We start from the raw sequence: 25,684 nt of genomic DNA, 5'->3' as shown, positions 1-25,684 counted from the left end.
GAGGCTGAGGTACAAAGAGATTCTTAATTTGAGGGTGGCCTTATCAGCAGAAAAATGCCCCCTTAAATTAAAGGAGATAAATGAAGACTCAGTCATGCCACTTGAGCTGAAAGGGACCTTAGAGATCAAATTTCAACCCTTTCATTTTTAGATTCACTTCCAGTTCTAGTATTTTCTGACTCTTAATTTAGCAATTTGCCCAAGGTCAACACAGCTTGTTAGTGGCAATCTGGGACTAAAACCCAGGTTGGCTGGCTTTCCAGCCCAGGGCTCTTAACTACATCACAGTCTGAAAAGATGCCAACTCCTGACCTAATTAAGTCTTGGTCATCCAATACAATTTCCTGCAACCAATGAAAAGCCGGAGCACAGGGATGGGTCTCACTCTTCTGTGATGTGGCAGACAGAAGAGAGTTCCACAAAGGGGCACCACCCAGATTCTGCAGCCAGATCATCCAGTTGAGTCAGGAACACCTTGGGGTCCACCCAGTGTGTCCTGAGAATTGGGGAGATTAAGAAAGACACCAGAGGCATCTCATCTGTGGTTTAAAGCCAGGCTCTGGTCTAGGGTGGCTAGAAGGCCAAAGGGCCAGGATGGAATTCCTTCCTAGATATTAAAGTTTCCTTAATACTTCTTTGTCTTTATCATTTTGGGGTCATAAAGAGAGATTCGAGAAGCCCATATGGTAAATATAGCCACTGCCAAGGCTGAATAGATTTGGAGCCCTGAAATGAATGTCATCACTGACTGACTGAGTCACATTGTATGTCCTGATAGAATGTGTTTGTTAGAGCCTGACTGTTTAATTTTCATCAAGAAGTCTGGGTAGGAGGGCTGAGATAAGAGTTCTTTATTAGATATATGAAGAGAGGAGAAGATGGCTATGATTCTGCTAAAGGCTCTGGCTAATGACATGCATATTTTAATTCCAGGCTTGAGCTATGGAAAAGGGTGGAGAATCACCAGCTTGTAGGCTGATCTGGCACTTGGCTTTGTACAACTCTGGGTATTCTGGCCACTGCTGCTGCTACAGTTGAAAAACTGTAAAGAATAGTTAGCACTGATAACTGACATTATAATACCCATCCATTAGGCAAGCTAATTGTCTGCCTTATTAATGCTTACTCCTTAACTTCCTCAGCTTTCTTCCTTTTTTCCTTTTTTTCTCTATCTCTGGGGTGTATGTGTTTGTGTGCTAGTTTGGGTGTGCATGTGTTCATAGAACTTCAGGGTTGGAAGGGGCCTTGATTCCCCTTCAATGAATACATTTGTGGGTCTCCTCTTCACCCCCTCTTTATTCTCCTTGTTTTTTACTTTCTCTGTCTTTCCCTTTCCTCTGTTTCTTCCTGCCTCCCATACAAACTATCCATAATCTAGAACTAAAGCCCTCTCTATAAGTAGTTTATTAATTCACTGTTTATTTTATATTAGTACGGAGTAGGTGGGCTCATACTTTTTGCTTACTTAAAAAAAACTAAGCATATTTTTTATTGCATGCTTCTTGATTAATTTCCCTTCTCTCTCCCCTCCCACACAGTGTGCATTAATAGGGGAGAAAAAAGGATCCCTTCTCCTAAATAGACTTCAGTGAGGTTTTCTAGAAACAGGAAGGTGTTATGAGGGAAAATGTCATTTCGTTGCATCTAAACTTTGAATGACCTTTCTCTTTCCCAATTTAAAAGAAACTTTCTCCCGCTCTTACTGCGATGGTGAGAACATACACCCTTTGTTTTGAAGTTAGAACATAGTTAACTACTGTTTGTATTGCTTGAAGTTGGGGAGGGGAGCACCAGGAGCAAGGACCCTTTTGGGCTGGTTGGTAAATCCCAAACCTAGATGGGACCCTCCCTGAGCTTGCACATGTTTAAAGCTAGGACCCTTTGGACTTGGGTGGTGGCATAGGGAGAAAACCCTGCCCTGGGTGTTTCTATTTAGGTTTTATAGATTTCTTTTGTTTTTGTAGACCATTTCTGAATATACTACTCTCACCTTCCTCTACTTCTACACTGAAAAGATGTGAAAAGAAAACAGTGTAGCCACTGAGCCTGAATAGCATATAACAGTCCATACCGATAGTCCCCCACTCTTTAATGAATGGAGGAGGGAGGTACACTTTCTTATCCCTCTCTGGAGCCAAACTTGGCCATTATCATTAGATAACAACCTTTTTTAAGTGTTCATTTTATTTATGTGTATCTCAATGTCTCTATATACATACATATAGATATGTATATATGTTTTTTGCTTATTTCACTGTTTCAATTTATGTTAATCTTACCATGACCCTCAGAATCTCTTATTAGACTGCCTAAATTTTTGAAAAATTGATGCTGGTAACACAAGAAGTCAGGAAGACCTGGGTTCAAATTCTGGCACTTCAGCTGTATAGATATGGACAAGTCAGTTCACCTCTGAATCTCTGTAAACAGTGATAATAACAACTGCAATCCCTTCCTCACAAGATTGATGTGAAGATCCCATGAAATAATACTGTACAGGGAGAACACTTGGCCCACCAGAAGTAAAGACTATGTGGTTTGCCCTCTGATTCCTGCCTTCCGACCCTATTCTATCTATTCTATACCAGCTATGGAAGAGGTTTTGAGCTTTAAAACTATCAGCTCATTGTTCTGTGCAGAGAGGAAATCCAGGAACTTGGTACATAATTGGGTTTTTTTGTTTTTTGTTTTTTTTGCTTCTGTAAACAGTTTCTTAATAGTTTTTTTTTTAGATGAAATCCATCCATCTCTGAAATAAGGACAGCTGGAAAATCATTTTATCAAGGGGATTTTGAACTGAAAGGGACCTTTGAAATATAACATAATCCAGTTCCCTCATTTTACAGATGAGGAAACTGAGGCCCAGAGTCACACAGAGTATCAAGTTCATGTTTTAACCCAGGTTTTTTCCCTCCAAAATCCCATGATCTTTCTCCCTTATACTTTGGAGGGGGAGGGCAGGAAGCCTCGGCTTCTTTGTCTAGTTTTTACATTTACATATTAAACTTGATCTCCAGATTCTATGTATGAAAAGGCAGAGATCTCAACTACAGATGGCAGTGTCTGGAGTTTTACAAACTTATTTGAGTTGGAAGGTTAAAGTGGGACAGACTAAGACAGCTGAGAACTGAATTATATTGGCAGGTTATGAGATTGAAAATATGGCTACCTTTGGTCTTGAGGTCTTATCTTCTGGGTTTATGGGAGTCTCAATTCCAGTTTCTTGGAACTGGTGATAGGGCCTGCTTTGTCAATAGGTATCAAAAGAAAACAAGTCTGCACAATGAATGTACCATCCTGTTCTTCTCCACAGAGGTAACAGGGGGGGATAAAGTGACTGAAGGCTGTGTTCCCTTGCATTTTCTCTGAAATCAGCTGCTATTCTGTTCTGGGTTTTTAGGTGAGAAGCTGTTTTCTAAGGCTGACCTGGCAGGTGTCTGCCAGACCATGTATCTTAATTGGTGTTCCACCTGTGCTTAAGGACCAAAAAGAAATCAAGCTCATGAACCCCATCGCCCAAAGAAATTATACCAGGGAAATGGGCTATATTTCTTATTTTCTTGGCAGCTCTTCAGAATGGTCTGTTTTTCATTATAGGTTAAGGATGGGCCTGATTACAGAGGGATGGATTAGAGAGTCTCAGGCAACCCCAGAAATCTATTGTCAGTTACCCTAAATTATGGCCATTCTTTGGGGATGGGGAGAAAGTTGTTGGAATAACATTTCATAACTGGCTGGACCCAGAGAAGTGCTTGGAGTTACCATAGAAAATTGGTGGTAGAACTACTTGCTACTTAAAAAATAATAACTTGTTGGTCCTGTTGTCTTTTAAAAGTTTGTAGTCCTGTGAGGTAGATAGTACCTAGCATGGCCAAACTCAAAAAAAGGATTGGAATTGAAAAACACAGAGAACAGGGCAGCTGGGTAGCTCAGTGGATTGAGAGCCAGGCCTAGAGATGGGAGGTCCTAGGTTCAAATCTGGCCTCAGACACTTCCCAGCTGTGTGACCCTGGGCAAGTCACTTGACTCCCATTGCCTAGCCCTTACCATTCTTCTGCCTTGGAGCCAATTGGCTCCAAGAGGAAGGTAAGGGTTTAAAAAAAAAGAAGAAAAAAGAAAAACACAGAACCAGGAGCTTCAAGCACAGTAATTTAATCTCTGATACTGGTGCTCTTCAAGGTTGAGTGGGGAATGAAATGAAATAGGTGGTAAACATTTATTAATCTGCCATATTCCAGGATTTGTACTAAATTCTAGGGATTAAAAAAGAAGCAAAAAATAATCTGCCCACAAGGGGCTTACAATCTAATTTTGTTATCATTAAGTCATTTTTCAGTCATGTTTGATTCTTTGTGACCTCATTTGGGGTTTTCTTGGCAGAGATTATCAAGTGGTCTGCTGTTTCCTTCTCCAGCTCATTTCACAGCTAAGCAAAACGAGGTAAAGAGGGTTAAATGACTTGTCCAGGGTCATACAGCTGGTAAATGTCTGAAGCCAGATTTGAACTGTGGAAGATGAGTCTTTCTGACCCTGGGCCTGGCACTCTTATCTATTGAGCCACCTAGCTGCCCACAATATAATTTATCTAATTACAAATAATTATCTTTTATATGTAGGACATCTCCTACAGAAGTGAATTGAGGCAGATAAGTGCTGCCTAGCTAGGCTCAACCAAACTACCTTGCCTGCTGTTAAACATTTATATCTCTCATCTCCCTGTCTTTGTACAGGCTGTCCCTCATGCTTGAAATGCATTCTCTCCTCACCTTAGTCTCTTTCAGTAGAGTTTCCTTCAAAGCTTAGCTCAAATGCCACTCAAGAGGTAGTGATTATAGTGGATAGAACCACAGGATTTGGAGATTTAATAGCTAGTGAGACTGGGCAAGTCACTTTACCCTTCATCTCTACAATAAGAAATTTGGACTAGATAGCCTTTTAAGATCCCTTTCTAGGGGCACTTGAGTGGCCCAGTCAGTGGATAGCATAACTGGCCAGAATTAGGAAGACTCATCTTCATGAATTCAAATCTTGCCTTGTAGCTATGTGACCCTGTGCAAGTCACTTAACTTTGTCTCAGTTTTCCCATCTATAAAATGGGTTAGAGAAGGAAATGGGAAAATACTCCTGAATCTTTGCCAAGAAAACCCCCAAATGGAGTCATGAATAGTCATAAATGACTGAAATGACTAAAATATATTTTAAGATATTTGTTAATGATCATTAGAAATCAAGGAATAAAGAAGATACAAAATAAAGATCAGCCAGTTCAAACACTCACCTTACCACCACCAAGTTCGGGACTGGAAGTAAAGAGGGACTAAACAATAATATCTCTTCTACATCTAAAACCAAATAAATTCTTTTTATGAAGCTCCATGTGATTCCCTCAACCTTTTGCTTTGTGTTTATATTATGCTGTATGAATGTTATCTCTTCCCTCTCACTCACCTAATCTTCTCTACTGAATGTAAGTTCCTTGAGTTTAGAATGTTTTGTATTGCCTATGTCTTGCACATAATAGGTATTTAACAAATGCTTGTTGATTGAGTTCACATGTACAAGAGAAATCTGAGGGACCTGAAGTTTCATTGGCCCAACCAGTTCCTACCCAAGGGCCTACCAGAGAATCAAGGCAAATGGGAAACTCAGGAAGATGCCCCAAGCATCATATAGAATCATATAGAATCAGTAGAATATGTGAGGTCCAGAAGTCAAGTTGCTTGATGGGCAGTATGGCCCCAATGAGAGAAATTTCCATTAGTAATGGAAGGGAAGATACGTGATTGTCCCCCCATAACTCCTAGCCTTAATATTAAATCTACCAACATATGGGGATTCAGACTCGGTTGCCCCCATGAGGCATAGTTGGCTGTCAAAAGACTGTTCACCATTTAACCCAAATGCTAGATCAAGCAAAAAATGGGCCATTATAAAATATCAACCATTCAATTAAGGATTTATTATGCACCTACTACATTGCAGGTAAAGGGGATAGAAATTTCAAAGAATGAAATGGCTGAGTAGAACCTATTTATTTATGTAAAGAGATTAAGAAGACTGACCCAGGAGGGCTATTCAATTTCAGGCTCTTAACTCATTTTCAAAAACCAGCTTTCTCTCTGTTTTAGTGTGGGGGTTAAAACTGTCAATGGAAAAATCTCAGGTAATATCTTTTCACTTGATGAGACAACCAATCAGTGACCTCTTAAACATCACAGAACTCCAGCTTCCAGCTAATTAGATGCAAACAGTCAGGATGCTCCAGGAGAATTGCCTCTTCTCCATGCAGATGTTGTGACAGCTGCAAACCCCACATGGGACGCCCCCAGCAAAGCCATGAATGAACTAATAGCCATGTGGTGAATGCACTTACTTTGCTAACAGATGTTTCAAAAACCCAAACCAGCATCCACAAGCAAAATTCCCTTTGCTAGAGGACTAGTCTGAGTTCTTGCCCCTGGCCCAAGCCACATAGCAGGCTGGTACATTTCATGACCTCTGAATTCAAGGTCTCTCCAAACTAGAACTTGTCAGTTGGGATGCCTGCTTTGGGCAAGAACCTGAATTTGAGTCCTCATAGTCCTCATCAATTTCTCAACATGTTTATGAAATCATTGCAGTCCTTTTATCAGAGGTAGAAAAGAGTCATTTGATTTATAAAGGAGAATGCTTCCTCAATTCTGATTTCTTCTTGGTGGTTCAGATTGGGTTCAGATTTTTAAAACTGGCAAATTTTCAGCTTCCCCCATCAGCCTGAGACTGAATGAGATATGATTGTTGTTGTTGTTGTTTTTATTCAACAGATGGGAACTTATACTTCCTACTAAGTGCTGTCCTCTTCAAAGCATGCATTTTGGGAGGTCAAAGAACACTTTGGGTTTTGTAAATCTTGGACTAGAATTAGTATTACTGAGGACCCATCTAATTCTTCTGAATTTTCAAAATTGCCTGCAGCATATTCTTTGTACCGTCCTTAGTGGTGACATGTCTTTGTTCTTTAAGGGTGGATTTGACATTTAGAGGCCCCATGTTCACTCAGAGCCAAACTTGGCATATAATGTGGGTGATCAAGTTTGAAATAATACCACTTTGTATATACCTACAATGCCAGGAGGCTGACTTTCTTGGGTAGTCTGGCTCTGATAGTTCCCCGAAAGGCATCCCAAGCATGTTTAATCAATTGCAGCATTGATGGAATAAGTGTTTAGCCTTCCTGGGTGACTACGTAAAAAGATAGCCTTTCTTCTATCTTGAACACAGCTCTAAAATAAATTTTATTAGAAAAACTATTGTTTTCCTTGTACAGAATTAAAGGAATCATGGAGATTTGTTTTTTTTTCGGGGTGAACAGTGTATGTCTGGTTAGATAAATTTTTTTTAAACTCTTATCTTCCATCTTAGAATCAATACTGTATATTGTAACATAAGTAATAAGTAATAAGGGCTAGGCAATAGGTTAAGTGACTTTTGTCACATAGCTAGGAAGTGTGAGAAAAGAAGGAATCTTGAGACCAGATTTGGACCCAAGACATCCTGACTCTAGGCCTGACTCTCAATCCATTGAGCCACCTAGCTGCCCCTTGGATTAGTTCTTTAAGATGAGATCATTAGAAACATGGGATCATAGATTTAGAGATAGGAAAGAACCTTAGAGACCATCTAATTCAAATCCTCTTTGGCTGCTTTCTTTGGAAGAAATCAACTTTCCTCTTTCCTGTGTGGAGAAAGCTAGTCTTCATTCATCATTTTAAAAAAGTGCTTTGCAAAAGTTATTTCATTTGATCACAGCAACCCTATAAGGCAAGTGCTAGAAATGATGCTAGATTTTGTTTCAAAGGTAGACAAGAAGAGGTTATCACAATTGTCTAATTTGCTAGGAGAACTGCTTTAAGGGAAAAGTTTGGAGCTTGTCTTTTAAAGCCAAGATCTTTAAGGTGTTGGGTTGGGGGGCAGATTATGTATAGCAAAACTCAGAGCCTGATTTCCACTTCTGAACTCCAGCCACTTCCCCTGCAAAGCAAGAATTTAAGGAAGTCTCAAAGGGGAATTGTTACAAAGGTCAACCTGCTGCCTGGGGAGTCCTGGTGCCATATGAGGTGGATGGATCCACCCTGGTGTCTTCTGTACCTCTTACCAGCTCTTAAGGACTGATTACCTGTCTATATGGATTGCTGCTGATATTATATCATCTTTTTTCACTGTCTCCCTATAGTTAAAGCCAGCCTGGTTTTGGAGGCAGGAATGGGGCTTAGAGGGAAGAAGTGCTTTTTAAAAAATATCCTCCACCCTGCTCCCCCAAATCCAAATTGAATGTTCAAGGAATGAGTTTGATTGTCTTGTGGTTTACTGTGTCATTAAATTTTTTACCACCAGAATAGATCCTCCCAGTCCTGCTACCTTTATCATGGTGAAGGCTTGCTTGGAAACATTCCCACAATTCCAACATGGTGGCTCATGTGAAGAATAATGGGTTTGGTTTTGGACCTGGTAGTGTGAGGTGTGGAAAGCTTTGCATTAGCCCATAGAACCCTTGGCCTGCCAGGATGAAATGGTTCTTCTGGGTTGAGATCATTGGCTTTTCCTGTTTTGGTTTCCAGATGCTGTTGTGGCTCATTCAGGAAAAGACATCTGTCTGGGTGAAGGAGTTTTGGCCACATATGTTGGCAAGGTTTGGGGTGTGCTGCTGGTGGACTTTACCCTTGAGAGGTTGGCCAAGTTCCTTGTTTTTAATAATAATATTTTACATCTTTACTTCTCTCTCCTTTGCTGATAAGAGGGAGTCAGCTGTTGGTGGTAGCACATCTTTCTTTAATTTTCACAGTGATAGATTATTACTTTACTTAAAATAGTATTTAATTTGTACATGTGCTCTGAGGTTTTTAAATATTGACCTTATTATTTGATTAGTTGGAAATCATCTAGGCTTCACCAAAGCCCATGTCCCTCTTTTATGGACCACAAAAGACCCAGATGGTTTAAAGCTTATAGTGAGTTAGAAATAGTCTTTGTCCAAGGATCTTTTGGACCCCCCAACATCATTCTCCTTTTTTCCCTTCCCTCCAAACCTTCTATTTACCATTTCCTCCTGAGAATCCAGTGCAAAAATATGAAGAAATAGTCTGGTTTCCCCCACCTTTTATGTGCATCTGATAGTAGTTTCCTACTTAAAGCTTGTCTTTTTTTACTCTAATCTCTCCTTTCATCTTAGCTTTGGAGGCCTTCTCTGTATTCTCTCGTGCCAGTCTCTCCTTCCCCCTTCCTCTCTTCCTTCTCACACACCTGGGACAGTAGCTATCTTTCCTTTCAACAACAAGCTACCTGTTCCCACCCTCAAAGAGAAGTGCAAACAAGATGGCAGAAAGCCAAGTTGAGAATCTCCCTCAGCCTCTTAAAGGAGCTTTTCTGGCTTCCTCTCTCAGGAGGACTCCTGGGTGACTTTTAGTACCTTTGGCCCTTAGTTGTTTTTGTTCAATACTGCAATGAGGTGATATGTGTGTGTTCATCCATCTGCAGACCTATGCCCATTGACCATATTTTACACAGAAGATATGAAAAGGACCCAGGGTTGAGCAAAACCAGAATCTTTCTTCCTATTCGTCTCTCTGCCCCCTTTCTTCTGAACAGAAGTGAAAGAAGAAATGATCCTGTTCCTGGTAAATGCATAATTTGGAAACTGCCCTGTATGGATAAGAAAACAGACTCTGCAGCTGCTGTATAAACCCAGACTGGCAGCCAGGGACTTGTTTTTTTTTCCTCCCACAATGTTTGCACAGGATGGGGGGGGGTGGGGTGGCTGGGGTCAGAACTTGTCCTCCTTTCTGCCCTGCCTTCTCCCATCAAGACTGGGCTTCAGCCTTTGGTACCAGGAGACGCTGTTTGCCTTCTGCTCCTGCTTCTTACCAGGCTTCTACAGACTTTTGTCTGGGAGCTCTGTCCTGAGCTGCATTTTCAGGTTTTCATGGGTGGGAAACCCTAAGTGGGTTATTGGGTTCTTTCTACCATTGACATTTCATGTTTTCATAATGACTGACCCAGAGTGGTTCATTTCTAACTCCAAAGATTATCCTTCCATCAGTGGTAAACCCAGAGCTGTTAGGTTGGGTATGACTAACTGGACTCTGTGCTTTGGGGAATGAGGGGGCTGAGAAAGAAGGGAAGGACCTGTACAATCCAGTGGCTGGATGGTGACTTATGTAGGACATCAAATGTGACCTTAGGCAAACATTTTGTTCCCATGTGGCATAATAACTAGTCAGAAGACCTGAGTCTGAGAATCTTGGTTTTTCTATTTGTTGTCTGTGTGACATGAGCAAGTCACTTTCTGAAAGATGAGAGGGTTAGACTAGGGAGATCATGGCTAAAATTTCAAAAGCCAATGATTCTATACTGAAAGGGGCCTCATCATCATGAGGGCACATTAAAATACAGGGTAAGAAGACCACTGTTTTCGCCATTGTTGTTGACTGACCAAGTTAACCCAACTGCAATGTTAATATAGAACCTTGCTGGCTTGCCCTTGATCCTGATTGACAACTCAGACAGTGACAGGGAAATTGGGAGTGCTTGAAGGATCTTCTCCTTTCAGATGTTTTCATACCAAAAAATGATCTGAGGCTGCCTTCTGAGGAGAGGAAACATTGTAGCAGCTATTGGACAGTCCTCAGCATGCTCCCTGTCCTGGGCCTTCCCCCTGGGCATCCTCAAATGGCTCTGTGCCTGCCACCAAAGCAAGGTGGCTAGCACTGACCCTTCTCTCTCATCTTCCCTCCCTATCCCATGTTCCTTCAAGCTGCACACTGTCCATTTGTGATAACTTCTCTTCCATGTTCATTTCAACTTGATTTTACCCTGGATTAAAAATATGGGGGTTGGATGGGGAGAGCACATACTGTGCCCTGGACGTTGTCATGCAGCCATGCCTACTCTAGGTCCATTCTGCAAAAGCTGAATGTCTCCACTTTAATCTAGTCAGAACAAAGGTTTTCTTGGCGCAGTGCCCACAGAAGAGAAATTCTCACTCTTAAATTTTATTTACTTAAAAAAATTTTTTTATTTAATTATTTAATTTAGAATATTTTCCCATGGTTACAAGATTTATGTTCTTTCTCTTCCCTCCCGCAACCCCTCCTATAGTTGACATCCAATTCTACTGGGTTTTAAATGTGTCATTGATCAAGACCTAAGAAATTCTCTCTTGAATCAGGGTTTTGGTACCTTAAACCTGACTATTAATTCAATTAATACTCTAGATGGATATTGGAGTTTGGAATCAGATGAGACTTGGATTTGAATCCCATTCCTGACCTGGGAAAGTCATTTAATATCTCTGGTCTTCACTTTCCTCATGGAAAATGGCATTAGAAATATTTGTATAACCTTAGTTGCTTAGTCTTTACCTTTCTTCTGCCTTGGAACTGATACTTAGTATTGATTCTAGACAGAAGGTAAGGGTTTAAAAATACATATATATTTTTAGTACCCACATTACAAAATTGTTTCAAGGTAAAACTCAGATAATATGTGTAAAATACTATGAAAGCCTTTAAGTAGGGTACTATCATCATCATCATTATTATCGTTATTATCTGGGTGAAAATGGGGGTTTTGGGTGACTACTTTCTCCAAGGCTTTGGGGTGAAAGAAGTGGGCAGGACCCAGAAGATTCACTTCAAAAGTGGTAAAAAAGGAGAATAGTGCCTTTTCTACTCTGAAAAGCCAGATGGATCCCAGATATAATCCAGTAAGAGAAGACTTGATTTTGTTTGTCTTCCTCCCCCATCTCTCTAAATAATTTTATCTTCAAAGCATGATGCAAGCGTTAATTAACACTCACAGCTCTTCTGGGAGGTAGGCGAGTGGGAGCACCCCCAGTGAAAGAAGCCCAGGGAATAAACAGGCCCTGCAACAGCTGAGTAAGTCTGAGGGTGGGCTTAGAACTTGTGGACCTCTCCCTCTGCTCTCTTCGAAGGAGGCCTCCATTGATCTCCTGGCCATCACACAATGGCCCAAGACTGCCCTGGGGAGAGCACACGTTCTAAGTATAGGCAGCTGCTAGTGGAAGAGATACAGCTTCACAGGGTTAGGTGTTTGACTTCTGTCCAATATGTCCACACTGACCAGGGAGGGCAGAGAAGACAGTCTTCTTCAGAAACTGCCCCCAGAAGGATTTGGGTATAACAAATGTTTATTAAGCTTGTCTTTTATTTATCAAAAAAAATATTTTTCCAGGGTACATGTTGATAGAATTTCAAATAATTGTTGACTTTTTGTGATCCATGGGTTTTTTTCCCCCCTCTCCCAATCTTCTCCCTAGCCCCAAGATGGCAGGTAATAATGATAAGGGTTGTACATGTATTATCCTACAATACATACTTCCATATTCTTCATGTTGTGAGAGAAGACATAACTTACACTAGAGGAAAAATTGTGGAGGAAATAAGCAAAAAATGGTGTGCTTCAATCTGCATTCAGACTGTCAGTTCTCTATGGTGGTGGATAATCTTTTTTCTTCATGAGCCTCGAGGTCATTAAGCTTTTTCTCTGCATAGGTCCTGGTGCTGCATCATGGGAAATGAGTTTCCATTTACACTGGGGCAGCCAGGGTTGTATAGTGGATAGAGCACCAGGCCTGTAGTCAGGAGGACCTGGGTTTGAGTGTGACCTTAGACACTTTCTAGCTTTTGGGCAAGTCACTTAATCCCCTTTGCTTAGCCCTTCTGTTTGGAGTGATTACTAATCCAGAAAGTAAGGGCTTAAAATCCCAAATCCCTTGTATACTCTATCTTCTATGTACACAGTCAGATGTTGGAGAATGTGAGTGCCTTCAGGGGAGAGACTTTGGTTTTGTCTTTCCTTGTATCACTAGTGCTTAGCATAGTGCCTGGCAGCATGCTACAGAAATAGATGCTTAATAGATGCTTGTGGACTGATTGACTTTTTTGAAGGAAGTTGGTCAACCAGCCTTCTACTGTTTAAGGCCATCAACTAGACTCAGTTCAATTTAGTAAAGACCTCTTAATTCTTGGCTATGGTTATTGTGTACTGTACCATGAGCTGGGGTTTAAAAAAAAGAAAAGAAATTTAATAATTCAGCAATCCCCAGGCCCAATTTTTCAAACCATTTCCAATAGTGTGTATTGGACCTAAAGCAGACAAGTGGTAAGAGCTGGGCAGTGGGGGTGAAGTGATTTGCCTGGGGCCACACAACTAACTGGAAAGTGTCTGGCTAGATATGAACTCAGGACCTCCCAGCTCTAGGCCTGGCTCTCAGTCCACTGAGCCACCTAGCTACCCCCAATCTCCAGTCCCAATTTTAAGAGCAAAGGCTATTTTTGAGGTTTATTACCTCATTTAATGGTAGACACTTTGGGGCTCTTAGAGGACTCTGGAGGTGACACTTGGGGATGAGAAATTCTTTTGGTAAATGTTGGGAATCCAATGGCTCTAAACCTTAGGCTGGGGCATAGGGGAAGAAAGGGGTCCCTTTGAAGATTCTCCATGGGCACCCAGCATATTTTGAAGTCTGATCTTTCCCTTCATGATGGGGCAAATTTGATTGGAACCCAGCTTGCTAGATTAAAAAGAAAAAAATTTCCCCCCAGTATCTCCTTTTCACCTTCCTTTCATAATTAAGTATGTATAAGTATTAAGTATGTATATTAAGTAAGTATATTAAGTCAAGAAAAAATTCCTGTGCTGGGCAGGTCCAGAAAAGTCTCATTCTATACCCTGAGCCTATCCATCATATATCTGTCAGGATACTGGATTTTCAAAACTTGTTTAAATTTTATTTTTTAAACCTTTACCTTAGAGTTGATACTAAGTATTGGTTCTAAGGCAGAAGAGCAGTAAGGGCTAGGCAATTGGAATTAAGTGACTTGCCCAGGGTCACACAGCTAGGAAGAGCCAGAGGCCGTATTTGAATCTAGAACCCTCCCATCTCCAGGTTTGGCTCTGAGTGTCACCTGGCTGCCCCAGCTTGCTAGATTTTAATGGACACTCTCTGAGTAGCTCCAGCTCGTGAGTTGGATGTAGTTGACTTTGTCATCATTCAGCAAAAGTGGTGGTATTGGGTTCTCTACAACACTGACAAAGAAGAGCATTTAAGAGGCGAGACCTCTTGGTCCTAGAGGGGGATTCTGGGCTATCCTTATCTCCTGGCTCATTATGCAGGCAGCATCTTTGACAGCTTTTGGGCTATGAGTCAGAAACTCTGGTCCCACAGCTAATGAGTCTTCCCTCTCTTGGCACTGCAGGCTGCTGACGGCGTGCTGCGGACCTCTGCTTCTAAGTGATACCTTCCTCCGAAGCCAGTGTGTGGAGCCTGCCCCACACCCTCCACCTGCCAAAACCACGGCCTTTACCTGTGTCTTTCGGTGTTTCCCCTGCGACCCTTCCTGTGGGAGCACCTCCTGGGCCACCCCTGAGTTTGCACAGCATTCATCAGCGGCTCCAATGGTGAAGATGACGAGGTCCAAGACTTTTCAGGCCTATCTGCCTTCCTGCCATCGGACCTACAGCTGTATCCATTGCAGGGCCCACCTGGCCAACCACGATGAACTCATTTCCAAGGTAGGTGTTGCTGCTTTGTGTGTGCCTCTTGTTGGGAGCTCTTCTGGGGTGATATTTCTGGAGGGGACAGATCTCTCCCTGTCTTGGAGGCTGACTTCCCCCCTCACCCTCCGGAAGAGTTAGCTGAGGAGACACTCAGGGAATGGAGGGGATTTGGTATGGTTTACTTACGTCTCAGGAAATTGAACATCCACCAGGCAACTGGTGTAATGGGCCAGTGAAAAAAACTGGACTGCTAGGGGCCATGGGATGTGGCTGTCCTGTGTCCACAGGCCTGGACATGTCATTGCAGGCCTTCTAGGGTTTGGAATGGCAGCTCCATTCAAGGTCAGGGATATCCACTCACATTTAAGGTTAGATCAGCCATCTGTAAGCTGTTTCGTGTCATGGACTTCTTTGGCAATCTGGTAATAATAATGCCTATGGACCACTTCAGAGAATGATATGCTTAAATACATAAAATAAAATACACAGGATTATGAAGGAAGCCAATTGTATTTAAATGTAGTTTTGTGTGTGTAACAAGTTCACAGGGCCCTTCCCCTTGGTTAAGAACCTCTCTAACTTAGATGAGCTACTAAGTGTCCAATATTGGGGAGAGCCAAAAGGAAACTAGTTGAACTGATATGAAAGGGGCAGCTAAGTAGCACAGTGGAGAGAATTCAAAGCCTGGAGACAGGGAGGACCTGGGTTCAAATCTGTCCTCAGACATTTCTTAGCAGTGTGATCCTGGGCAAATAATTTAATTTTTAGAATTGATACTAAGGGGCAGTTAGATAACTCAGTGGATAGAGCGCCACCAGGTCTAGAGCCAGGAGGTTCTGGGTTCAAATGTGACCTCAGATACTTCCTAGCTGTGCGACCCTGGGCAAGTGACTTAACTAACCCTCCTTGCCCAGCCCTTACTGCTCTTCTTCATTTCAACCATTGCTTATATTGATTCCAAGACAGAAGATAAGGGTTAAAAAAACAATGTGAAGGCATATGGCACCACGAGGTCATAGGAACATGGATCCAGAGCCAGGAAAGACTTCATTCTAGTTTAAACTCCTCATTTTGTAGTTGAGGAACCCAAGATGGACCACAGGTATTAAGAATCAGAAGCAGGATTTAGCCTGGACATCTAGACCACTTGGAACTAGCCACCCCTGGCTAAAATATTGCTGCTTTTGGTCCTGTACAAAAGCAATAACAGCCACCTTTCTTTCCCAACCAGGAGCCTCCCCACCTCTCCCTAGAGGGCAGACTCTCCTCCCTCCACCACTTCTACCCATCCTTGCTTAGACCTAACAATGAATGTGGAACCAGACCTTAGGCAGACTCAACCTTAGGGGTTATTCAGGCTAGGAAATAGCTTTCTGGATTTTAGAATGAGGAGTATAAGGGTCCTCATGGAATGCAGAACAGTTTTTTCTAAAAGCATTTCATTCTATTGGGGTGGGAGAAGCCCGTCTAAGCCCTTATGGGGTTGGGAGGTGATCAGTGTTTCTCAAAAATTTTACCCAGTCATGGTTTTCCTGGCATGTCAGTGGGAAATCCCCTGGATTCATCTTGGGACCACCATGAGGCAGAGGACTGGGAGGGGAACTGGAGAAGGGACTTATGCCCTCAGTCTTCAGCTACAGGGCCAAAGAGTCAGCATGGATGGAGCTGTGGTTTGACTTAACTATGAGCCATCTGGGCTAAGCTGCTAGGGCAAGGGGACCTTGAGCTTCAGGTTCAGCCCCAGGCCTGCACTTGACCCATCGAAGAACATGGCAGGATAAAGATACAATTATCAGCTTACTAAACTGAGCTGAGGCAGGGGAGCCAGCTAATCCTGGGAGAGCAGAGATTCCTAACTGCTTGCCTAGCACAGTAAATGTGAGTGGGCACTAGAGCTGGGGAAATGATGGGCTATTATGGGGTAGGGACTCTTAAAACCAACTATATCTTTATTTGAACTATCCTGGAACTGAAAGTTAGCATTTCCCTCAGGATTTTGAAAGAAATATTGAAAGGATCCAGTCACCAGACTACCAAGAGGGATGTCCATGACCCCCAAAAGATGGCCAAGGACTCCTCCCCCTCCCCCCCCAAGAGGAATCTCAGAGGAGTAGAACCAGCTGGAGTAGACAGCTTTCCTCTCCCTTTTGGGCCTGAGCCAAGGGTTTAGAGTTACCAGTGAGCTTGACATCTAAGTTTCAAGGCAGTAGCTAGCTCCCCTGCTTGGAGAGGTTCCCATCAAGCCCTGGAGATTCAGCTTTTGGTACTTCCATGGAAGAAAAAACAGGCCCTGCTGGATTCCTATAACCATTAGCCAGCATGGTCCACCTCAGATTTCAGTGAGAAAGTCTGTCTGGCTACAGTACCTCCTGTAGCACCTAGGTTCTTGTGTCTATCTTTTGGTTTCTTTGGTCTCCTTTCTGTTGCCTCTGAACCTCCCTCCCTAATGCTCCTTTTTTTTGGAGGGGGGAGTTAAAAATTCTTACCTTTTGTCTTAGAATCCAGGATAGGATAGGCAATTGGGGTTAGTTGACTTGCTCAGGGTCACACAGCTAGGAAGTGTTTGAACCTAAAACCTCTAGTCTCTAGGTCTGGCTCTCTGTCCATAGAGCCACCTAGCTACCTGTCTTCACTTGTTTAGATTATCTTTATTTTGGAAAAACCCTTACCTTCCTTCTTGGAATCAATAACATGTTTTGGGTCCAAGGCAGAAGAGTGGTAAGGGCTAGGCAATGGGGGTTAACTGACTTGCCCAGGGTCACCCAGCTTTGAACCTAGGATCTCCTATCTCTAGGCCTGACTCTCAATCCATTGAGCTATCCAGCTGCCCCCTTTAGATGACCTTTAGACCTACATTTATTAAGAGTCTGCTGCCTTCAAAGTACTTTAGTGGACAGATAGTGCCCTCAGGGAGACTTGCCTGTTGGAGCTTCCTCCTCTGACAGTTTGACTTGTCTTGGCTCCTCTTTGGATTTTTTTAAGGATCCCTTGGCCCTTTAAAACTTTTTCTAGAAAAGGTAGGTCTCTATTCTATTCCCTCCTTCCCAGTTTAGAATAACTGTTTCAGCCAGGGAGAAGGAAAATGCCTGAGAAGGTCAGTGACTGTGACTTTGGATTGAAACCCTTAGGTCAAAGCCACATGTCATAAAATTGTGAGATTTCCATTTCCTCCAAATGCCCTGGCCCTTTAGTTGTCTCAACTCCAATCTATTTAATTCTGGATCCATATTTAGCTTTCTCAAGATCCTGTTTCTTTCATTTCTCCTAAAGTGGCTTTCAACCACCCCAAGCCTGCTCCCACCTCCTCAGACTGTAACTGTCAGGGGAGAGGGGGATGGGCATGGGGGGGGGGAGACCATTGATTTTCCTGATACTTAGAGCACCAGAATGGACTGTGGGTGTGGGAATGACTCCTTCCCACTGGGGAATCCCATCATTACTGTATCTTTCAGATTTTAACCAATAAAGACTATTAAGCCATTTCTCTAAGAATATTGCTTATTGATAGGGGCATGCAATTCCCATTAACAAGAGAATAGATCCTTTTTCCCACCTTCCCAAAAAAGAACACAACTGACTCATTCTTACAAAGGGAAGTTTTGTTTCTTTCTGATTGGCCTGACAGTCCCCATAGGTGGATATTTTGGCTGAAGAGGTAGACTTAGAGACCTCAACTCTTCCCTCATTACCTCCCTACTGGAGAGGTCTTTCATCCTGGAAGATAATAGCCAACCTAGTTGCTGGTCCTGTGTACTCAAAAGGGTCAGAATTTAAGGGTAAACCAGCTCTGTCTTTAATCCCCACAGGACCCCATCAAAAGACAAAGAGTTCTAAACAAACAAACAAACAAACAAATCTGATAGCCTTGGGGAGAGGGTTACCCTGGGGTGGAGGGGACAAGGAGAAAGATAATTTCAGTATCACAATCAAAATTAATTTTCCTTAATTAAATTAAATAAGTCTGGTGGTGTGACTTTTGGCCAAGGGCCACCCTTGAAAGGCTTAGGATGGCTGTAGGCTGAAGTTTTTGGCCAAGCATTTCTTGAAGACCAAGAGTTTACAAATCTGTCTTGGTAAAAGCAGTACTCACCCTAACAAAATTCACAAATCTTTGAAGTAGCAATAACAAAGTTTACAAAGTCTGTCTTTGTCAGAAAGGTGTTATCCTAACCTCCATTTTATAAATTAAAAAATTTGAGGCACCCAGAAAGGTTAAGTGATTTAGTCATTCACCCAATAAAGGTTTAAAAAAAAAAAACCCAAACCATTACCTTCTCAGGGTCCCATGGTAGAAGAGTGGTAAGGGCTGAACAATGAGGGTGAAGTGACTTGCCCAGAGTCACCCAGCTAGGAAGTATCTGAGGTCAGATCTGAACCTCCCCATCTTTAGGCCTAGCTCCCTATCTACTGGGCCACCTTGCTGCCCCCTCTAATAAAATTTTAAGGCAGAATTTGAATTAAGGTCTTCTTGATCTAAAGTCCAATGTTTTGAAGTGCAGATAGGGAATTTGAGGCTCCAAATCATGAGCTTGCCCATGGGTCATGCAGTGAGTGCCAGAGGTAGGATTTGAACCTAGGTCTACTACTATTAGCTCTTTAACCCTAAATGTGAAATCTACTTTTCTATAGAGGAGGAGCAAGAAAGCACAATACTGGCCTTGACACCTGGTTTTTAGCTCTAGGCCAGGCCAGAAGCCTTGGAGAGGGGTGGTAGGAATATAAGACTCTTCCCTTTCCCCCATCCCTTGTAAGAATTTCCATCAGATCCCCAGATTTTTTGGAGTGTGTTGGGATGGCATGATTATGGACTACTCTTCCTGGATGTGGTAGTGGGGCAACATTTAGGAAATGGGTCTGGCATTATCTTGTGATGTCTTCTTTCCAGTGTCTTTTTTTCTCCCATATATAGAACAAGGAAGTCATTTTAGGTTTGTGAGAGAAAATGAAATCTTAATTTAAAAAAATCTTGGCTATAGGATCTGGCAGTGACCTTGAGACTTTGGGGGATGCAAGCCTGAATGCTGAGTGAATGAGCCTGGGTGGAGTACATGGATCACCTTACCCTAGTGCTGTTCCAGCCCCTTGTACTCTTGGAACCCAGACTTTGCTGGCTTCTGGTCCTCCTTCCTCCCCCTTTTCCCTGCAAAGAGAGGTCCATTCACAAGCACAGGCCAAATTTAGCACAAGCTTCAGTTTCTCTGCTCTCGTCAGTGCTAGCATCGATGGATGGGTGGACAGATTGGGGGGGGGGGCGTATTTTAAAGCTCTGCCTTTTAGAAAATTTGAGTAGAACTGGTCGGTAATATACAAAGATTCCTTTATTTTGTTCCTTGGTTGGCTCCAGCAAAAAAAATAATCCATAGGTTTTTTTTTTTTAGGAGGTTCGCTTAATGGGAAGAATAGTTTCTCCCAGCCGTCTTCTTGAGAAACAGACGGTCTTTATTTTCATGATTTTTTTTTCTTTTCCTCTTCCATTTAAGAAAGCCTCACTGGAGAATATGTTTTACTTTCCCAGTCTTGACTTCATCTCCTTGGTTTTGAAGAATGTCCTGGGGGACATGGGAGCTGAAGCTGATAGATTAAAGCTGGGTAGTTAAGTGATACTTTGTACTCTTAATAGAGCCTTTATCTGCAGATTGGAAATGGCTACACTAACTTTTTATTATTATTTTGGCCAATCTCCATTATGGAGATGAGGAGAACTGAAATGTTGGGTTCAAGGTCTTTCCAGGGAGCTATATTCCCAGAGAAAAGAGAGTAAGATTCCTGGCTGCTTTCCTTGCATCTATGACTGCTAGACTTAGATGCCCTTGCATAATGTTCCCTCTACATTTTTCAGTTGGATTTCTTGTCACAAAGTCAGATGGTTCTCTTTCCCCCTCCACAATCTCTCCATAGCCAGATCCTGCAGTAGCTTTGTAATTTTCCCTTAGAACCTGAGTCCAAGGAGAGATGAGCCTGGAAAGAGAAGAGAATGAGAGGGAGAGCTAGGAAAGCCTCCTATGTTGCCCAAGATTGTAAGCCTGCTTTTGTTCTGGAGGACAGGGAAGGGAAGGGTGAATTGATGACTGAAATATTTAGAGAATGTGCTGAGGCATCCTCCAGTCTCTTATCCAGGGAGTGTCATCGCCCAGATATTGGAGTGTGCACAGGGAGGTGGCATTTTGAGTTGGCACAAAGAATGGCTCACAATTGTGCTTCTTCAATGTCAATTGCTACTGTAAAAATGTGCTTTCAAAATTGTAGAACAGTAAAAGCTGCCATTGAATAAGACAAATGGCTGGAGTGAGCAGAAAAAGCTCAATATACCTGGAATATTCAGTTTGGAAAATTTAGGATTTTTGTAGGGCTTTAAACTGGGGGGATTATACATTATATAATTTATATATATTATACATATATATAAAGGATTATATATATAGAACCCTTTCCCTCTACCATTTATAATACTTTACATGAAAAACTTTGGAGAGCCTTTAAAGTATTGCTGGCCCCCCAGGAACACATTAGAGTGACCCATTTACAAATCCTAAAATCAGAAATTCATTAATTCCACAAATATAGCGGGCTGAAGGCACTGGGAGATATATAGAAGGTTGATTATAAAGGCATAGGCTTGCCCTCCTGTGGCTGACAGTCTAGGAAGTAAACTACAAATGCAGGTAACTAAAATATTCAGGATTATATAAGAGCATTGGAAACATGTAAGATGGTGTTCTAGGTCTGATGTACAGCACCTCTTTTATGGATAAGGAAAAACTCTGTGGATGATCTGTCATTTGAGAGGCATTAAAGGAAGCTAGGAAATTAAATGGTGAAAAGCATCCTAGATACAGGGAGGGAAAAACCACTGACCCACACTGATAAGAAGAAATACTAAGGCAGGAGAGCACAGGGCATGTGGAGAAATAAGAGCAGTCCAATTCATCTGGAAAATAAAAAGGTGAGGAGAGGCGATATGAAATAAGGTTGGAAAGTATAGGTTGGCACCAGAATACAAAGGGCCATGAATTTGGGGCAAAGGAGTTTGAACATTACTGAGTGGGTGATAGTTTTTGAGTAGAGGAATGACATGACTAGGTCAAGAAAGATTGTTGTGCAGTGATAGGAAAGGATGTAGGGGGAGCAAGAGTGGATGTGAAAATTTTAGAAGGCCATTACAGTAGTCTAGGAGAATGGCAATGAAGGGCCTATATTAGGGTGGTAACAGGAAATTAGTGAGAAGAGGGAATTGAAAGCTTATGGAGGTAGGATCCATAGTATTCTATCTCCCAAAAGGTGAAGGAGAATCAATTGACCCCGGGATTATTCTGAACATAGGAGGAAAGATAGATAATGGTGCTTTAGTCAAGTAGTGAGTGTAGTGAGTAAGGAAGAATATATCACATGAAAAAAGACACTTTCAATTCTGGACATGTTAGAGCAATGTTGATAATAGACATCCAGATAGAAATGTCCAACCAGTAGCTGAATTTGGAAATTTGGAATATCAAAGAAGAGTTAGGATTGATGACATGAAATTTGAGAGCATCTGAATACAGTGCCATTTGTGCTTTGTGAAAGGTCTAAACCTGCTTTCTAAATATATTTCTAAATATAAAAGTTTTTTTCTTCTGATGGACTGACCATCCCATCAGAATGTGGAAAATAGATTGCTCATTTATTAATGTGTGTTGTTGAAAACAGTAATTCTTAACAGTGGAGAATGTGTTTTATCATGGAACTTGGGGAAGGGGGGAGGGTCATATCTAAATAAGACCTTTCCATGTTCTTAGGAGAATAATCATACTCACAGGTTAGACTTCATCTAGTTTTGCTACCTAAACGGTGTATCACCCTTGGATAAGTCATTCAAATTTGGGCTTCTCAAATTCTTAATTTAGATAAGTGGTTGGATGAGAAGTTTCTTTCCAGCTCTAAATCTTTGATCCTCTCATCTTTTGGACCAAATCTTCCAAAGCTCCATATTCTTTCTCTTCTGGAATTGCCCTGGAAGGGTGCTTGACTGGACAGAAGAGGCAGGTTAGGAAACTAAGGATCATGGAACCACAGAGAATGGAAAAGGGTATCAAGAGAGAAATGTTATTCCATTGGATCCTCACAGCAGTTTATTAGAGAGCTGGTATTAGGATTTCCATTTTATGGATAAGGAAACTGAAGCTGAAAGATGTTATGTGACTTATCTAGGATCACTTGGCTAATAAGTAGTCTGTAACCTGATTTGAACCTTCTTTCAAGTCTTCTTCACTGCCACTAGCTGACATTCACTAGAAAATTTGAGTGGGAGTATCACATGGATTGTGCAGAATATTCTATGTGTGTATGTGTCTGTCTGTCTGTCTTCCGTATTGGACAGAGATTCGGCTAGTCCATAGTGAAAAGGGCCATAAAAAGAGCCTGGCAGCCTTTTCTTTTTCTTTTTTGCACCAAAAGTAAGATTTTATTTATTTTGAAACAATGAAACTTGTAATTAAGAAAGCAAACTGCTCTTTCTACTGGCTTATGCACTTGCTGATTCAGAGAAAGCAGTATATAGTATACTGTATATGCATATACCGTAAGTTATACAATAGATAGTGGAGACACATCACAGGAAGATGAAGAGGCTCTTGGAGATTTATCTTTCTTGAGTTGTCTTCACAGATCTTCAGGAGGACAATCTCATAGTCCCCAGAAGTATCTGACTTAGTGGCTGAATGTAGCCACTAAGTTGAGTGAAGTGAAGAATAGTCATGGTTATTAGTTCATGGTAAGGCCAGCAGAACTGGATTCCCAGGTTCTTCAGGGAATACGGTTAATGGGAGGAGGTGAGGAACACTAGCTCTCAATGAATCTTCTCAGCTATTGCTGGTTTCATCTTCTAGACATGTAGCCCCTTGGTAAAGGCTTATTGCCATCTAATTAGGGAAATGGTTACAGGCACTGTTCAGTCTGAAATAATTTCTCCCTATATGGGTTCCCCCTAGTAGAATGTAAGTTCCTCAAGGGAAGGAACAATTTCCTTTGTTACTGTCTGCCAAGTGCTTAGCATATATGGCACCTAAGAAATTCTCATGTATTGATTTGATTGACACGAATTCAGGACAACTCATTATTGGAAGGGATTTTGAAAGTCACTTTCTATTTTCCTTTTTGGTGGGAGGCAAGATCTGTCCCATGGCGGCTCTCTCTCCATGTGAAAATTAATGATCTGGGCAGAAAGAAAATCACTCCTCAATTTATTATCCAGGGAGCTGCCAGGGACAAAGGCTGGTGAATCATCTTTGTGTTTTTGCTGCAGCCTGCAGACCACTGGAGCATGAGACTGTTCAAATATGATCCTTTCTTTGGTCGCTTTGAATACCAAAAAAGAAATGTTGATTTCCATCTCTAAAATATGCCCTAAGAATGAACTCGGGGGTTTGTAAATGCCTGTAGTCAGGAAACTTCTTCACTTGGATGCGAGGAGGGCATCAGGATCTAAGGATGAGGTTTCAAGATGTATATTTGTCTCACATAGCTGACCCAGTGCCCATGATGATAATTATGAAAATTGAGAAAGAAGCCCTTCCTGGTGCCATTAATTGGGGTCACATCTGTTCACAATCATGGGCAAATAAATACTCTATGAGGTATTTTCCAACACGGATAACCCAAAGAATTCTCTCTGAACAAGAAAAGGAAGAAGTTCCAGGAAGGGCATCTGCTTAGGGGAGGTGAATTTGCTCTGGTTTCCAAATGGCTAAGCTTCTCAGGAAGGGAGCATCCCTAGAATAAGAATAAGTCCTCTTGAGCTACAGGTCTGAAACCAGGAAGAAAAGGAATTTAATGTTTCTGCTTGTGTGTTGTTAGTACTTCTACCAATAGTGATAGTCTTTAGGTAGGCTTCTTGTAGACAAATGGAGTTACATTTCTTTTCCTTCTTTTGATTTTGCTACACTCCTGTAGTTGGAGTATCCCTCCCTCTCCTTCCTTTTCTGCCTTTCAAAATCCCACTCATAGAGCTAACATTGAATGGGAACTCCTTAAAGACTCAGTGCAAATATTGCCTCCTCCAGAAAGCCTTCCCTCTATTCTAGAGGCAGTTCCACTTCTCCATTCTTCGGTCTTTTCAGATGAAACATGAAGGGATTGTACAGGATAGACTCCAAGGTCCCTTCCAGCTATGTCTCTATATCACGATCACTCTCCTATCTGAAATCTTACATCACTTGCCTATATTGTTCATTTGGCAATTAATCATGTGTTACCTTGATGCCTTTTGTACTATTTATGTCTCATTGCTTAATAGTTTCGTGTATTTAGGTCTCCTCTCTTCCTCCAATTAGATTGTAAGTTCTTGGAAGGTCAAGGACCTTTTCCTTAAACAGTTACAAAAGGAGAGAATATTTTTATAACCCTTTTAAGGTTTGCAAAGCACTGTATAACTTCTATCTCATTTGCTCTTTTTTACATCCACAATAATTGGCACAGTGCTCTTTCATTAATAAAAGACAGATTGGTATAGGTAGTATTTTCAGAAGTGAAAGAGATTTGAGTGTGAGACTGAAGTGCTAGAGCAGCCAGAAAAGGTCCTTTGGTCTTGTGCTGCCCCAGAGCACTGCTCTGCCCTGGACAGACATCTAGCATATTGTACTCAGTTCTGGGCACTTCATTTTTAGAAGAAATGTTGACAAGCCTGAGAGTGTCCAAACAAGGTGATCAGAACAATGGAGGTCCTCTAAGCTTTTTTGGATTACACATTCCATTAATAAAACATTCTCGGGGCAGCTAGGTGACTCAGTGGATAGAAAGCCAGTCCTGGGAGACATGGGAGTACCTGGGTTCAGATCTGGCCTCAGACACTTCCTAGCTGTGTGACCCTGAACAAGACACTTACTCCTGTTTGCCTTGCCCTTAACTGCTCTTCTGCCTTGGAACCAATACTTGGTACCAATTTTAAGACAAATGGTAAGGTTTAAAATTTTTCTTTTGAGCTTGGATCTTGATATGTGTATTGTGAAACATACCAAAATATAAAATTTAAGAGGATGAGACATTTGATACTAGATTTAATAGGGAGCCACTGGAGTTTATTGAGTAGGGACAAAACATGGTCCAAGGGTCACTTTGGCAGCTGTGTGGAGGATAGTTTAAAGGAGAAAGACTT

At 41.8% G+C, this 25,684-nt stretch overlaps 1 protein-coding gene across 6 annotated transcripts in view; it reads left to right on the top strand.

The window, feature by feature from the left end:
- Window positions 1–25,684, top strand: part of YPEL2 (yippee like 2) — a 128,989-nt gene that overhangs the window by 66,726 nt on the left and 36,579 nt on the right. For 5 of the 6 annotated variants that reach the window (XR_001628002.2, XM_007481790.3, XM_007481791.3 and 2 more), the window contains one exon: window positions 14,256–14,571. Coding sequence is in view for 5 of the 6 variants with exons in the window: in XM_007481790.3 (XP_007481852.1) it covers window positions 14,256–14,571 (316 nt within the window). In the remaining variant the exon portion in view is untranslated. Of the gene's footprint in view, window positions 1–8,418; window positions 8,707–14,255; window positions 14,572–25,684 lie in introns of those variants that run through there. The other variant, XM_056816493.1, reaches the window with a different exon arrangement.

The sequence above is a fragment of the Monodelphis domestica genome, chromosome 2, assembly GCF_027887165.1.
Source record: "Monodelphis domestica isolate mMonDom1 chromosome 2, mMonDom1.pri, whole genome shotgun sequence".
Lineage (NCBI taxonomy): Eukaryota > Metazoa > Chordata > Mammalia > Didelphimorphia > Didelphidae > Monodelphis > Monodelphis domestica.
This window is presented reverse-complemented; position numbering and strand designations above follow the sequence as displayed.